This window comes from Notamacropus eugenii, chromosome 1 (genome assembly GCF_028372415.1).
Source record: "Notamacropus eugenii isolate mMacEug1 chromosome 1, mMacEug1.pri_v2, whole genome shotgun sequence".
Taxonomy (NCBI): Eukaryota; Metazoa; Chordata; class Mammalia; order Diprotodontia; family Macropodidae; genus Notamacropus; species Notamacropus eugenii.
Window position 1 is genome coordinate 483,376,080 of NC_092872.1, and position 17,072 is coordinate 483,393,151.

Sequence of the window (17,072 nt, forward strand, 5' to 3'; positions counted from 1 at the left end):
AGCTAAACCCACGGTAGTGATGGCAGTGGTGCTTTCATGGGTAAGGAGATGGGCTTTTGCGGGGGTCCATAAGTAGGCTTTGCAGGTTCCCAAAAGCAATTCCACCTGCTGTCCTCCTCCCCTCCAACTGTCTGAATAAGCCTGGCTGGTGGTCCAGCTTCATGATCTGTCCCAGATATCCAGCCTGCTGGACACGCTCTGCTGGAGGATCCAGTTGCTCCTTGAAACCCCCACAACAGACGTGCTTCATCCGCTTGGGGTGTCCTGTGTGGATGGAAGGGCCAGGCTCCTTTGAGTGACTGTGGGTCTCTTCCAGGAGCTCTGGGATGTCTTGGAGTTTGATTCAGTCAGTATAATGCCACTCAGCCCGGGGCATCCTGTTCTCTGGGAATCCTGCCTTGATGGGAACTCTTCACTGGATCTCCTCCACAGTGGTGAATGCTTTTGGCAGGTATACAGCTCCTTGTTTTATGCCTCACCAAGCGTTTGTTACTGGTTTAAACTCTATACCAATAATTTTCTCTACAAGGTGGAGTGACCAATGAAACCACAGACCTTAAACAAAAAAAAGGTGGGGGGATTAGGATATGAGATAAATTGGGAATGGGGCAAAGGTGCAGTGCTTCATTTGAAATTAATGAATGTCCCTTACGTGCTAGAAAAAATGTCAAAAATAGGCAAAATACTTCAGAAAAAAGGTGTGGTTCATACAACCTAGAACTGGAACAGATCATAAAGATCATCTTGTTCATTCACCTCCCTTTACAGATGAAGGAACTGGGACCCCGAGTGAGGTAGTAATAACAATAGCTTGACTTTTAAGGGTACAAACCATTTTACATGTTAACTCATTCGATCCTCACACAACCCTGTGAGGTAACTAATATTATTATCCCCACCTCACAGATGAGAAAACTGAGGCCCAGGGAGGTTATTGGCTAGCCTAGGATCACACAACTAGGGAGTATTTTGAGGCAGAATTTGAATTAATTTCTTCCTAACTCCAAGTCCATTATTCTATCCATTGTGTAACCCCACTTGCCCAAGACTACACAGATAGCAAGTATCAAAGTCAGGTATGCATCCAGGGCTTATTCTATGGGGCTCGTGTTGTCAGAGCTATCTTAGTGTTTGGGAGGCCCCAAAGAAAGGTTTGGGAGAGAAGAGGTATTAGACTAACTACCAAACTGAAGGTCTACAGAGCCCATGTGCTGACCTCATTGTTATATGCTTGTGAAACATGAACAGTCTACCAGTGCCATGCCAGGAAACTGAACTGCTTCCATTTGAACTGTCTTAGGAAGATTCTGGGGATCACCTGGCATGATAAGGTACCAGACACTGAAGTCCTTGCTCAAGCTGAACTGCCAAGTATTCAAACTATGCTTCAGAGAGCACAACTCTGATGGGCTGGCCATGTTGTTCAAATGCAAAATGTACACTTGCCAAAAAGACTATTTTATGGAGAACTTGCATGAGGCAGGCGATCACATGGTGGTCAGAAGAAACGATACAAGGACACTCTCAAGGTCTCAAAAACTTTGGATTTGATTGTGCAACATGGGAGACCCTGGCACAGGACCGCTCAGCATGGCATGCCACATCAGAAAGGGTGCTGTGCTCTATGAGCAAAGCAGAATTGAAACAGCACAAACTAAATGCAGGATGTGCAAATTTGGGATCTCTACCGCAAATATTCAAACGGACTATCTGTGCCCAACGTGTGGTAGAGCATTCCGAGTTCGTATTGGTCTGATCAGCCATAGTTGGACATACTGAAATTTCACTTTACAATGGTGACATCATTTTGGTCTTCTTCGACGATGAAGGACAATAACCATAGTTTTAAAGCTGGTAAAGACCTCAGAGGACCCAGTCCAGCCTTATCATTTTACAGATAAAGACACCGAGGCCTAGTCACCTGTCTGTGGTCATGTATGTAGTAAACCGAAATTTCTAATCGTATTTCTGTAATGCTTTTAAGAAGTACTTTTCTTACCACAGCCCTGTGGGAATAATCATTGTTATTACCCTCATTTTATAGATGAGAAAACTGAGGCTCAGAGAGTCTGTAACTTGTTTGAGCTCAAAAGAAGGACCCCCTCACCTTTCCCAAGGACTTTTCTCCTCTTATGTTCCCTGCTTCCCTCTAGCATTATCTCTGTCCTCCCCATTGCTTTGATGTACCACTGAATAATAGGCAGTTTTATTTTTAAAAATCAGTTCATTTCAGTAAACATTTAGGAAACACCAAATATATACCTAACACTGATTGAACTCCAACAGGACTTCCAACATTATTGAGCACCAACTGTATATCTAGCATTTGCATGGCAAGCCTAATTATCCTCTGTCATGATCCCAGTGAGCTGCTGATCCTCCCTCTGAGTTCTTCCCCAGTTTTCCAGAAGGCCTGAGCAAAGGGGTGATTGATACCTCAGAAGGACTTGCTCTTTCTTGGGCTGCACCAGCCAGGAAATGGCACCATGATAATCTGTCACCTTGGGACCCTCCGGAGTGTCTATTGAGTGTGATTTGGCTGCTAGGGCTGTTTGAGGATCAAAGGTTAGAAGCCTTGCTTCCCCCACCCTGGGCCAGAGGAGGGAGGTGTCAGGCTCTGACCAGTGCCCATCAGCTTTGCCAGGTACTGCTGTCCCGCAGAGTGGGGTCCTTGGGCACGGAAAAAACTGGTACAGAGGGGCCCGGAATGAGAGCTCCTTGTTGACACAGCCAGCTGCAAACAAGCCTGTCAATTATTAACGGACCCAAAGTCAGGCAACAGGAAACTGGATCCCAGGAAGGAAAGAGGAGCCCCAGGGCGGGACAGTCATTGCTCAGAGGACTGGGCAGGAACAGGCTCCAGACGCTGGGCACTGGGCAGTGAGCGGAGACAAGGAGCACCTGCGGTCTGGGCAGCCCAGCTCTCTGCCCACCCTCCATGGAGCCAGGTAAGAGAGAAGAGAAGAGGTTCCCCCAGGGGCCTGGGGAAGATGGGGTTTGCAGAATAGACAGTGGCTCTCACCCCAGTACTATGATCATCCCCTGTTCCCTCCTGGCTCCTCTTTGTCCCCTGTCTACAGCCCACAGAAATGGGCCAGAAGTTGCTGGGCTTCTAGGATGTCAGAGAAGCAGAGCACTGTCAGGAGGAGGAAGGAGTGGGGAGGAAAGAGTGGAGGAGGAAAAGGAGGAGGAGAAGGGAAGCAGCTTGTGGCTCCAGAGAGACTTGTGGGCAGGTCTTTATTTGACTGCTTCTGAGGGGAAGAGAGGAGTCGCCTTCATTCCAGACCAAATTCCAAGGCCCCCAGGTGGCTCTGATTGTTTGCCATCAGTCAATCAATCAACAACTACCAATCTATGTTTGCACAGAGAAGGAAGAGTATTTACTGGGGCCATAGGGTAGAGGGAGGAAAGGAGAGCACTTGGACTGGTGAGTCGTGGGATCTCCAAGAAATATCAAGCAACCATAGACCTCAAACTGAGGGCCTGAGGATAACTGTGCTCAAGTGTGTCCGAGACAGGATCTGAACCCAGTTCTTTCTCACCCCAAGCCCAGCAAGCTTTGCACAGCCTCTATCTAGGATGGGAGAGGTCTTGGGGATTCAGTGTGAGATCAGCAGTGCCAGGGGTTAGTGACAGAGAGAAGACTAATTATGTTGGAGGGAGGGGGTGAGAGGATGGGTTGAATCCTGTGGTAATGGACCATCCAGGCGCAATCCTAATCTTACCCTTCACTCCTGGACTAAATTAGTGGTTACCCCAACAACTTAATTCTCATTATAAGAGAAGACCCTTTGTCTCCCATAGGGTCAGAGATGGGGGCAGGGTGGACAAGGTGAGGTGCCCTCCATTCCTCCAGATCCTCTGGAGGTGAGGGTGTGCATGGATCACAGGGCAGAGTGGAATTCAGCAAGTGGCCACAGCTGTTCCCCCTCCCCCCCCCCCCCTCGCTCCCAGTCACTGTGCCCAGACTATGTCTAGAGAAAAGGAGCTGGGCACGGCGACTGCAAGAGAAGGACAGTATTCATTCAATTTCATAGCCTCTTAGGACCTCACAGAGCTGCACATCGTAGGCACTTCATAAATGCCTCAGAATAGAAGAAATATGAAAAGCAAAGACTGAGAGAGGAACAGGCAGAGAAATGGAGAAAGAGCACAGAAGGAGGGAGAGAGTGGGGCCAAGGTGGGAACTGAAGAAAGAGAAATGATGGGGAGAGAAGAATTAGGAAAAGTTTGGTGGCCCTTTGGGCGGGGGGCCTCTCTAGAGCTCTGGGTTCACTTTGCTGCTGAGAGAAGCCCAGTCTGGTCAGCAGCCTTGATGTAAAGATAGGAGCTCACTGGGAGCTGGCCACAGGGGTGGGCCAGGGATAGGGGGAGGCCTTTAGTTGCCACCCCTTGGGGTCCCCTGACAGAAACGTCTGGTAGCTAAGGCTCCAGCTGACCATTTATGGTCTGAATGTCTCCACTGGACACTGATATTTTCTCAGAGGGCTGGTCCCAGCCCAAGCCTTGGAGCCTTGTTGGCCCCTGATGTGAGATCAGGTGAGTCTGGGGCTCTCTTGGGAGAAACTTGAGGCCCAAAAAGCTTTCCAAAGATATCCCCTATCAGCCTGGGCTTGGACATTTATTTATTTTCCCTCATCTTATCGGCACCTGATCAAGCCTGGTATTTGCTTGGGTGAGGCCCAGGCAGAAGCTGCGGTTTATGTTATGATAGCTAGGGTTTAGGGTAGAGTGGGACCAGCTAGCATGAAAGGGGAAGACTGCTGAACCCCATGAGGATGGGATGGCAAGGCTGGAAGTGGAGCCCCTCTTGGAGGACCAGGGGCCATGCTGGGCCAAAGGAATTATCCTGCTGAGGTCAGCGAATCATCAACAAACCTTCATTAATCAATCTGTAAGCACTTAAAAAGCACTTGTCATATCATACCACACTGTGAGGCCTGGTTAGTCTCGCTCGGCAGGGCCAGGCACTAGGCCAGACACAGGGGACACTGAGGGTGCTTCTCTTTAGGAACTCACAGCCTAAGGCTGGTTTGGAGGGTGGGAGGTGGGGAGGGGACAACATGTAGACAGTTATTATACAAATAAGCTGTGTACGGGATAAACTGGAAATAATAAATTGGAAATAACAAGAGCATTAATGAATTTGGATTAATGAGAGGATTAGTGAGATTGGAAAGGCTTCCTATAGAGGAGGGAGTTTTAGCTGTGGCTTGTAGGAAGCCAGGGAAGCCAGGAGGAGATGAGGAGGGAGAGCATTCCAGGCTTGGGGCACTGCCAGAGAGAAAGCCGGGAGTCAGGAGGTGGAGGAACAGTGGGGAGGCCTGTGCTACCTGATCTGAAGATATATTGGGGTGCAGAATGGAGGCTGACTGCACAGAGGGGAAAAGAGTAGGTTTTAAGGGCCTTGAATGCCAAACAAATGATTTTCTATTTGACCTTGGAAAAAATAGTGAGTATTGGAATATAAAGAATGGGGCATGGGGAAGCAAAGGGAAGAACCATCTGTCAGGCAATCAACAAGTATTTTTTAAAGTATCTACCTACTATGTGCCAGGCACTGTGCTGAGTGCCAAGGATATAAAGAAATATATAACATAAAAATATACTTAAAATAATGTCAGAAATGTAACAGAGATAAAAGCAAACCTATGTAGAAACAAGCTATATACAGGGTAAATAAATAAATGGGCGGCCCTACGCTTCAAGAAGGTCACTTTGGCAGCTTGGCCACTGATGAATAGGAATGTTGTTGTGGTGACAGTGCAAGGATTGCTGCCAGATCTGTGTTCCGATTCCTGCCCTGTGCCTTACTGCCTAGGTGACTGGTGGGTTATTTCCCTCTCTCAGGCTCCAGTTTCCTCATCTATAGAATGAAGAAAGGCCAGCAGCTATGGCCTCTTAGGTTCTAGATTCTCCTCCAGTTCTGATGCCCTGTTCTCTGATTCTGGGAGCTGGGAGTAGGTATCCAAGCAGCAAACACGAGAGAAAGGAGGCAGAGCACAACAGCAGCTTCTCCAAGGCCCAGGCCCTTTCTTTCCAAGTTCTGCTGCGAAAAGTTGGGGCAGGAGAACTTGTAAGAGGACTCAGATGTGTGATGTGGGTCTTATGTGACCATCATTCCTTTAAAGGTCCAGAAACCAGAGGCAGCAGTACCATTCCTTCCTCGGAAACACTGCCTAGCTATGAGCTCTCAGACACAGGGGACACTGTGGACGCTGCAGCAGAACCAGCGGAGGAGGGCAGTTCCCGCAGGGCTAATGAGGAGAGTGGAGAGACGGCCCCAGGACCACCACCACTGCCCAACCTGGCATCCTGGAATGATGGCACAGCCTCATCCTACCTGAGTCCTCCACAGCCCAAGCCTGCTGAGGAGAATGGGCAGATGCCCAAGTGTGCCACGGGCATTGGCTTTGTGGGAGAGCCCCCACCCTATACCCCACCGGATCCCAAGGCTGTCCACATGCTCTACCCTCCATTTCCAGCTGGCTTCTCTGGGCAAATGCCTATTCTGTACCAGCCAGGGCCTTCACCACAGCCTCTCTTCCCACCAGCCCCATCAGCCACACCTTTGTATCCATCAGGGCCCTCTCCAACACCCCTCTACCCACCAGCATCTTCATCCTCATCGCTGTACCCATCACCAAACCTGTCTTCTGGAGCTTTTCCCTATACCATCGTATGTGGCGTGAGCTCTATCCTCATCTCTGCTTCCTAGCCCACATGGGGTCCTAGATGGGGAAGCAACTTAGATGACTAGCCTAAAGTGGATTAGCACCCACTTGCCTCCAAATAGAGGGATCAGTTTGAGAGTGGCACCTCTTTCCACAGGTCCCCACTTGGGGTGGTGGTTAGGGGGACCTTAGTCTATGAACCATTTTTCAGGGTGGGCAGAAAACCCAAGAGACTGAGCCCCTAGACACATTCTACTATGGCCTCCTGTCATTGAGCTTAGTATGCCTTAGAAGGGGATGCCAATCCCCTCATTTTACAGATAAGGAAAATGAGGCATAGAGAAGTTACTTACCCAAGTCACAGTAAGTGCCAAGGTCAGGGACTGAAATCCCACCCTCCTGGCTCTGAGGGAAGGGAAGCATTTATGTAGTGCTTATTATGTTAAGCACTTTTAAAAAACATGTATTATCTCATTTGATCTAAAAATTCATTGTTCTTTCCCTGTTACCATGTTAGATGGGGTTACCCTGTTGGTTGGATGGGGAGAGTACTGGGTGTTGTGTTGAGGGACTGTTCGCCTCAGGAGGCCTGGAGTTTGGTCCTCCTACCACTTACTAACTCTGTGACCCTGGGCAAGTCATTTAACTGCTTGGCCTCAATTTGCCTCATCTTTAAAATGGGGATCATAAGGCTTGACCTGCACTGAGGCTGGGGACAGAGTAATGACTCTGCCTTGGTCCTTGCCTCTCCCTTCTTCAGGGTCCCTTTCACTCTCTGCAGCCCCCTCCTCAGCCTGTATTCTCCTTTGCAGTATAATAGCCCCATGAACAACATGTCGGCTGCCATGGACCGGAGGCCCCTACCCAAGGACTACATGGTGGAGTCTGTGTTGGTGACCCTCTTTTGCTGCTTGATCACTGGGGTCATCGCCATTGTCTACTCTCATGAGGTAGGGAGGCCCACAGCCAGGTCAGTGCTAGGTCGGGGCTGTAGGGGGAGGGTACTGGGGACTGGATTATGCCAAAAGCCCATTTAGACTTTACTGCCTAGGATTGCTCTCTCTTGGAAATAGCTATTCCCTAACCCTGTGGCTCTCCAGGGCTCCCAAGGGAGGGGAGGAAAGCTTGGCATTCTTGGAACAATCGCCCTACTCACCTCTGGCCTTATTTCTCCCTCTGTGCCCCAGACCCGAGCAGCCCTGAGCCGCGGAGACCTGGCCCAGGCAGAACAGGCCTCCAAGAAAGCCCGCTCCCTGGTGCTCTTCAGTCTGCTCTTTGGGGTCTTCGTGTCCACCAGCTGGGTCATCTATGTCATAGTGGCCCTCTACATTCCCTGAGGGATCTTTTCTGGGCCTTCTCCTCTTGATGCCCAGAGCAATGCCTGGCTGCCGTTGCCTAGGACACAGAAGGGGAAAACACCCACCAGATCCAAGCTGCTCTCCTTCTGTGAACTCTTCCCTCCTCAGCTGCCCACCTGCTGCATCTCTGCCCCTGCAGCAGGGGTCTGGGAGGCCAGCCTTTCTACTGGAACTCACTGGGCACCATCATGCGGTATCCTCTGGCCCAGATCCCCATCTGAGATGTTGGGGACATTGGCACGGGTCCTCCATGAGCTGTGAGGGAACTCCCCACCCAGGACCAGTCTGTGCTTTTCTACTGGCTTTCCCAACTCTGAAGATGAGAGAGAGGGAGAGAGAGAGACAGAGACAGAGACAGAAACAAGAGGGAGACAGAGAAGAAGAAGAAGATGAAGAAGCAGAGAGGAGGGTGGGGGAAGAGAATCTTTGGGCAGCTTGTTTACCTTTTCTGGGCCTCAGTTTCCTTCCCTGTAAAATAAGGAGTTGGTCCTTTAGGCTTTACATCCTATGACGTCTCTCTGCATGGGCCCTGAAGCCCTTTAGTGTTCTTATTAGTAAAACCCAGCATCTACCAGGCAACCAGAGGACTAACCATTCCCCCACAGACTCTCCAAATCCAAGAAGCTGTCAGGAAAAGATACTAATTCCTCTCCAGTTCCTTCATCCCTGTCTCCCAGGAGAGCCCAGGGCAGAGCCAATCAGTATTTCTTATTTCCCCAGATGTATTGGAGAGATGAGCTCACCTGTGTCCCAGGGCTTTGGTTTTTCCTCCTCTCCTCAGTTTTTGACCGTCTGACCCAGAGCCATGGGTTTCACAGTGCCTCTCTCAAAGCTTAACTTTTGGAAACCAGGTGAGAATGTTTGGTGAATAAATGGAAATCCTGAACAAAACTCTGTGTGTGTGTGTGTGTGTGTGTGTGTCTGTGTGTCTGTGTGTCTGTGTGTCTGTGTGTGTGTGTCCAAATCTCTCTCTGCTTTGGCCATCGTCCACAAAGTTTATAGGCAGCATGTTGCCTGTAACACTCCTGGGTGGGCCTGGTTCAAACCAGGTTAAAATGTAACTGGGAAATGTTTAACAAAAAAAAAATAATAATAATAAAACATAGACAGTGTTACATTTTAAAACTAAGTCAACGTGTGACCCACAGGGACCCTTATTGTATAAATTAATGACCCCTATTTCCATTGGAAGTTACCACCAATTGAGGTAAGTAGCATTTGTCCAAATGTGCTGGCCTCCCGGATCCAGCAGCCCTTCTGAGTCCCTGTTGTTTGACTCACCTAACCTCTGTCTGCCTCAGTTTCCTCAGCTGTCAAATGTGGATAATAAGAGCCCTCACCTCCTAGGGTTCCTGTGAGGACCACATGAGATAATATTTGTAAATTTTCTTGTAAACTCTAAAAAACTCCAGAAGTACTAGTCAGGGGTGGGGAACCTGTGGCCTCAAGGTCACATGTGGACTTCTAGGTCCTCAGGGTGGAGGCTGCAGGCTCCCCACCCCTGTGCTGGTGTTACTGTATAGGGGAAGAGCTAATGCTTATGCAGCATTTTAAAGTTCACAAAGCACTTCGTAATTATTTCATTTGATCTTCTCAACAACCCTGTGAGGTAGGTTCTATTATTATCCCCATTTTACAGATGAGGAAACTGAGGCAGAAAGAGACAAAGTGACTTACTTGCCCTGGTTCATACAGCCAGGAAGGATCCGAGGCAGGATTTGAATGTAGATCTTCCTAACTCTAAGTCCAGTATTCTGTCCATCCAGCTGCCAGGCGTCAGGGAACTTATAGTCCGAAGGAGCAGTTTTTAACTGGGGGTCTGTGATATTTAAAAAATACATTATTTTGGTAACTTTCAATATAGTAGATTTTGCTTTGTATTTTGTCTTATGCATTTAAAAATACTATTCTGATGAGGGGTGCTACAGGCTTCACCAAACTCACAGAGAGGTCCTATGTTGTTTGCAAACAAGATAAAGTGTGGTCTAGAGGCCCCACAATGAGTCAGTGATGCTATGGCACCTACATGACTAAACAGCTCCTTGTACATCGTACACAAATTCTGCCTCCAGGTGGCCAGGTGAGACGAGGCTCTTGGAGACTGTGTGAGCCTCTGTTGCCACCTGGTGGTATTAGGGACACATGACACTCATGATTTCAAAGCCTGGTTAGTGTTAATGTCTCGAAGTCAGATCTGGAGAAAATTAAGATCTCTGGCCTCATCAACATGAATTTCTCTTTCCCACTTAATTAACTTTAATTGACACATCAATAATTTTTAGAGTATCTATTCCTAAGGTTGTGGCAAGGCCTGTGGGTGAAAAAATAAAGTATAATTTAGTACAAATCAACAGGAACTTACACATTCAATGTGATATAATAGAAAGAAGGCTGACTTTGTACTCAGGAGACTTGGTTGGTGTTGGTGATCATTATTTTTACCCAGGGGCACACAGAGATGAAATACAGCATAGTTCTCACCTTCAACCAGACATGGAAAAGTCTCCTAAGGATGGGAACTGGACAGGTGATTTCATTTGTATAGAGAACCCCCAGATGAGGGAACTACCACGGTCAAGTCACTTATCCTCCATAAACCTCAGTTTCCTCATCTGAAAATGAGGGTGCAGCGGCTCACACTGAATCCCTTGTGTTGGGGAGGTTGAGGTTGGTGGATTCCTTGAGGTCCAACATTCTGAGCTGCAGTAAGTCTGATTGATCCCAACAACTTCCTTAGGGAATCTCCAGCTTACCCTGAAATAACGCGGGCATGGGTGGTTTTTCTTTACTACTCAATCTGTTAATATTAAATCACATCTCCCTCTGTGTACTCGGCAGGTAGCTTCACAGCTCAAGCCAATCTGGGGTGGCTGTTACATATGTGATCTCACTGGATGCTTAAAATAACCCAGTGAAGTTCAGAGAAATAAAGTGATTCCCCCATGGTTACATAGGTAGCAAGTGTCAGAGGCCAGATTTCAACCCATGTCTCCCTTGAATTCCATGTCTCTTTCTCTCCCAGTGGATCATCATGTGGTAAAGGAGATCTAAGTAAACTACTCCAGGATCATAGTCCCTGCCTTCAAGGAACTTAAATCAGTTGGTAGCAGATAAGGTTCCATTCCACCCCAATGTTGTGACCTTTTCCTCTGTGAATATCCCAATTCAAGGACAGAGACAATAAGGAGAAACACTCATTTGGGGGCCTCTGGGCCAAAGGTAGGGGAGATCCTACTAGTTCTAGGGATGAGAGTCTATGCCATGCAGTTTCCCAGATTTGAGGAAGAGAGGCTGATTTTCCACTGGGAGTGGCAGGGACCATTGTGATTAAAGGAAATCAATCTGTGCTCATTCATCCCCACAACTTTACTTCCTCTAATTTTTCTAACCCCATTATATACCTTGAGGGTAAGATACAGAGTTTTTGCTGTAAAGAACTCAGGTTTTATGGTAGGAAATTAAGGGATTTGGTCAACTGTGTGGGTGCCCATTAAAGGTGATGAGTGTGGTATGTAGTTTCTGATTGGAGGCTATATGAATGTATGTACGTATGTATATATATGTAAATACTATATATCTCAACTGTGACATTCCCAACTTATTTGAGTTCCTCACCAATTCAAAACTATTGTTACTGGGCCCCTCCTGAATCTCCTCACAATTAGCCAGAATTAAGCATGTGGCATGGGAATACAATAGTCAGACTTTATAGATCACTTTCAGGTTTGCAAAGTACTTTACACAAGTTATCTCATTTGGCTCTCACACCAATTCTGTGCAGCAGTTGCAATTATTATCCCCCTTTTAAATATGAGGAAACCAAGTCACAATGTCGTCAATGTGTGAGGAAGGATTTGAACTCATCTTTCTAACTCTAAGCTCAGTATTCTATCCACTTGCACCATCTAGCTGCCTGCACATGATAGCTTTTGCATAGCCAAAGGGCACTCACTTAAAATAAAAACCAAGGCACGCTGTCAAAGGTTAAATTAAATAGGTAGCATTACCCAGAAAATGACTGTCACCTCTCCTGCATCCTTTGCGAGTGCTTGTTGATTCCTCATTAAATACTCAGTCTCCTCAGTCCAGTGGGAGGGAGACACATCCGTTTCACTCTCCTGCTGGAAGGAATACTAGCAATTGACTAGCCCAAGCCCCTTAATCTGTAGGATGAGGCAGCCAAGATATAGGGAGGTTACATGATTCAATGACAATCACCCAGGGAGGTAGTAGCGGTCAGCATCTTAGGAGAGATGACAGTTGTACTATACGCTATTCCAGTCTGACCACATCTGGAATGTTGGATTCCTTTCAGTCCTGGGTGCCTTGTTAGGTAGGATATTAACACACTGGACTGTATTCAGAGGAGGGCAGCTAGGATGGTGAGAGGACTGGACCATGGATTCTATATTGTGAGAAAAATGGATGCCTATGGATGTGTAACTTGGAGAAGAGACTGAGGTTGAATTCAGAGAATAAGATGACTGAATTCAAATATTTGAAGGTCAAATGGAAGCTTTAGTCTTGTTCTTGACCTCAGAGATTAGAACGAGGAGGGACAAGTGGAAGGAGCTAGATGGTGAGTCTTGAGTGAGTCTAAGAAGTGTTTCTTACAAGCTTGCCAAGTAGTTTGATTAGATTATAGGGCATGTCTTTGTTTAGGTGCTCTACGGGGGCATTTTACCATGTAGACTGGGCATGGCGATTGGCACATTGCTAAGAGGACATACGGCTCCACATTGAACATGTTCCTCCTTCCTGCTTTCTGGAAAGTGGGGGCAATAGTACTTACCTCCTAGGGTTGGTGTGAAGACCAATGTATAAAATACATTCTTATGTGTGTGTGCACATTGTTTCCCTATTAGACTATAAGCTCCTCAAGGGCAGGGATCTCTGTCACCCAGAACAGTGCCTGGCATACAGCTAAGCACTTAATAAATCATTAAAGAGTGTTTGGTTTCCAGTGACTGCTATCTAGGATTCAGGAGGATGGACTCCTTGCAAAGATGACCCCTCACCTTTGCTCACAATAGCACTGGTGGAACAACATCTCCTCCTGCTTTGGACTTCTTTTGCACTTTACCTTGCTCAGAAGGCAGTCTAACATCTGGCAGAATGGACTTGGTTTGGGGGGGCAGTAAGTGGGGATAAATCTGTTTAGTCACTCTCTTCTCCCAAGGCTGCCCTTCCCGACACCCCCCCCCCCCCAACCTAGGAATGACTGACCTGTGACTGAGGCGTCTGGGTGTTGTCTTTGCTTGGACATGGTCTGAAAGGAGAGGTGGGAGTAAATTTTCCCAGTCCAAGAGGAAGCAAGCCACTGAGGCAAGGATTCCCCCAAGAAGGCTTTGGGACTACTAAACAGGTAATCCTTTCTTATTGGAACCGCTTGTCTGAGTAACTCATCGGCTTTCTCTCCACATAAGATGCTGCTCAGAAGAGGTGTGGCCAGCTCTCTTTTCTTGAAGGAGTGTCTTCATCCGAAAATCCCCTTCTCTCTCTAGAAGTGTGTGACTTCCTGTTTCCCAGGCACTCCAGGGACCAGGAGATCCTGGCCTTTCCATCCAGATTCCAAACCTTTTTTGACCCTGATCCACATATACCTCACTTGCCAGACTGTCCACAGCCTGCCATGCCTTGCATGTCTGTTTTACTGGGCATAAAACCCCGAATTCCTCCTTCCTAGATATCCTTCCCACCCATAAAGGAGAAGCTGGTGGGGGAAGCCCGAGAGGTTTGTCAGTGGAATGGAAACCCTCCTCACTGGGGAGTCTTTCCTGTCCAGTTTCCCTCTTCATCTCAGAATGGAAGCCCAGAGGGGTCAAGATAAATTTGGGGTCCTGCTTCCTCCATCAATGAATGGTGATCAGAAGTAAGAGTGAACCTGAAACATCCCCTAGGCTGCTAATATTTAAGGGAGCAGACAGGTATTTTTCTATCCCTTCTTTCTATCCTTTAGGGAGAGCAGAGTGGTGAGTTCTGTTGCCTGCCCTCCAGCTTCCTCTCCAGCCAGTGAATAAAATTTCATCTGGAGAAGGGTGGGGGAGAAGAGGCTAGAGATGTGTGTTCTGCTTCCTTTAGAACCACATAATTACACCCTCCATGTTACATGAGTGGCCTTTCTACATGAGCATGAGTCAACTTGCTATCTCAGCAAACAAGCAAGTGTGACCTCATTAGTGACCACAAGAGAAAAGCATTGCCTGGGTGTCTGGGGGCAGCAGGCTTGAGAAATGGCCCTCCTGCTTCCTTTCCCCAAGAACTTGACCTCCAGGGTTCCCTGAAGGCTAGTTGGGAGGGCCACAGCTTTCCCTCAAGACCTCAATCCTTCTTACTTACAAGGGTTTGGCTTGAGTGTTCCTCAAGACCTAGTCCTTCTTCCAAGGACCAAGAGAAAACAGGGTGGAGAGGAGCACAAATCCTCACATATCTAGCTAAAAATCCTTCCATGTTTCTAGCCAAAAGGGTGACCAGGAGCATGCAGTATCTGCTGGGGGAGGGGAAAGGGGTGATGACCACTGTGTACGGAGCTTCATGGAGATCATTAGAGGGAGAAACAAGCTGAGCTCCTCCTTGTCACACAGCCCATTCCACACAATGGAGAAGAGAGGAAATCATCTGGGAGGTGGAGAGTTGGTGAGAAATACTGAGAGATCATCTAGTTCAGCCTGTCCCACCTCTACCCCCCAATTTTATAGATGAAGGAACAGAGGCTCAGAAAAGAGAAATGTTTTTCCTAAGGCCACAAAGAGCAGTAGCAGAGTATGAATATGGACTTAGGACACAGATTATCTTGTTCAGGAATTGGTGTGCTTTTTCATTATATCAGGTGCCTCTGAACTTGGAAAGACAAAATTTTATTTCCAGATTTCCTATACCCCAAGCATTGTGTAAAAATGCTTAGCACAGTGCTTGGCTTAAGAAATGCTTTTTTTTCTCTTTCCCTTTCTTTCTCTTTTTTTCTTTCTTCCTCTTTCCTTTTCTCCTCTTCCTTCCAGATGGGTAAGTGTCTACAAATGGTAGGATTCTGATTCCTCACTTCACTTTTTGGCTTAGACAGGTCACTTCAAAAACTCCAGTTTTATCAAGGAGTGGCATTGGCCTTTTGGACTCTCTCAGCACTAACCCTTTTCCAAACTCTACTTCCTCTCCTCTCTCCTTCCCTACAACTTTACTTTGGGTCTTGATCTCTGAGTCAGGAGAGGTAGGTTTGGATCCTAGACCTAACACTCAGAAGCTAAGTGATCACGGGCAAGATCTTTAAATTTCCTTTCTAGTCTCAGTTTCATCATCTATAAAATTATCTCTGAGGATGATCTCCAAGGATCTTCCAACTCTGGCTCTTATGATTCTATGACAGCCCTCTTACTGGTTCTCATTCTGCCTTTCTCCAGGTTAAACATCCCCAGCTCTTTCTGTCAGATCGACAGACACACATATAGGATGGTCTCCATCTCCTCAGCATCCTGGGATAAGGAAAGGGCTGACAGATTATGGTTATTTCCAGAGGAAATTTTCACTGTCCTCAGCCCTGAAATAATCCAGCCACATCACGGGGAAGTTAGGGCTCAGGCACTCCTTATTTGTCTTAAAAGGGATCATTCCCTTGGTGGACTCCAGCCTCTTGGAAGCAATGAGGGAAGATGTAGGCTGGTGCTTCATTTTCAGATCCCTGCATATCTTGATGCTGCCTATCACATCTGCTCTCCAGAATGTTCCTCTCTTCTGACCCTCAGCTTGAGGTAGGCTTTGAAATCATTTTTTCCTGACTCCAAGCTCAGTTCTCTACCCATTCCTCTCCAGTGTCTTTGCTCAAGGTTTCAGAGAAAGGAAGAGGTCTCTGTGGCCTTGTCTGGTCACTCCTGCTTCATCCTCACCCTTTGCTATACAGATATAAGGGTTGGTGGGGAGACAACCAGGAAGCTGGACTGATTACCCAGTCTCCAAACTTTGTTTTGCACTTTTCAAGGAATTCTCCCTTTTCCTCCTCGGTAAGTATGTGGGTAGCGGTGGATTTCCCAAAAGCATCAGTGGGTGCCCAAGTCTAGGTTAGATGCCTTGAAGGATAAACTTCAGGCTTAGAAAGTAATAAAACAGTAGTTAGGTTAGTACTGGGTGGAGGTGTGGTTGTTTTGGAAACAAACTATGTGACTGGTTATCTTGGAGAGGCCTGGCTGTGACCCATCTTTCCATCCTCTAATGATATATCCCTTGGTTGCCCACTAGCCTACAGGATAAAATCCAAGCAATCTGGCTTGCTGTTTGCAGGCCCCACCTAACTTTTCTAATATTAACTCCCATATGAAACCTCTCCTCCCATCAGTTTCACTGCTCTCAATGGGGCCATGCGTAACTTTATGCCTCCCCCTTCATTCTGTCCCACCTTCTCCGAGAAGATCCGTGACCATTTTAGCCCACAGTGAGTTCCACCTTTATGAATGCTGGAGGTTGAGCAGCATGGCATAATATATAGAGCTGGATATGGCATCCTGGATTCAAATTCTGTCACAGACACCTAATATCTGTGGGTCCCTAAGAAAGTCACTTATCCCCTCCAGGTTAATTTTCTCATCTGTAAAATGGGATGAGGAACCCCCTTCTACTAATGCAGTCCAGTTCCTCCTCTGCAAAGAACATTGAGAAGCCACCCATCTTGAATCAGGCCTTCCTTGCTCTACCCAATACATCATGGGATGTATTGAAAAGCAAACGTCAAAATAAAGATATTCCAAGACAGCTAATAGTATGTCCCACATCACTCTTCTTTTTGTTTAAAAAAAGAACAAGGCAGGCTCAGTTTCTCTTCTATCTGAAGACCGCCCAAAGGAGCAATGATGACAAATGGACAGAAGACATGTCTCTAGCAGGACCAAACTGGCCCAGGAGGGTCTGGCTCTTGAAGGTCATTCATCAGAGTAAGCTTCTCATCAAACTGGTCTCCACCTTGTCCGTTTGCTCCCTTGGCACCGCGTTCCGACATGATAGAAGTGTTTGTTCTTCCCCTGTTACGCAGTAACCTCTTTGTGGATGGGAAGGCTCT

At 47.2% G+C, this 17,072-nt stretch overlaps 1 protein-coding gene across 2 annotated transcripts; it reads left to right on the forward strand.

Moving 5' to 3' along the window:
• Window positions 1–1,893: 1,893 nt before the first annotated feature.
• On the forward strand, window positions 1,894–8,923 carry PRRT1B (proline rich transmembrane protein 1B). 2 transcript variants are annotated; one of them, XM_072632768.1, is made up of 4 exons: window positions 1,894–2,948; window positions 6,132–6,679; window positions 7,487–7,624; window positions 7,862–8,923. In XM_072632768.1, exons 1-4 carry the CDS (start codon window positions 2,939–2,941, stop codon window positions 8,009–8,011), a joined length of 846 nt encoding a protein of 281 aa, XP_072488869.1. In that variant the 5' UTR covers window positions 1,894–2,938; the 3' UTR covers window positions 8,012–8,923. The 2 variants fall into 2 exon arrangements, with proteins under 2 accessions (XP_072488869.1, XP_072488868.1); XM_072632767.1 differs by having other exon boundaries at window positions 2,699–2,948; window positions 6,132–6,688.
• The last annotated feature ends 8,149 nt before the right edge of the window (window positions 8,924–17,072 follow it).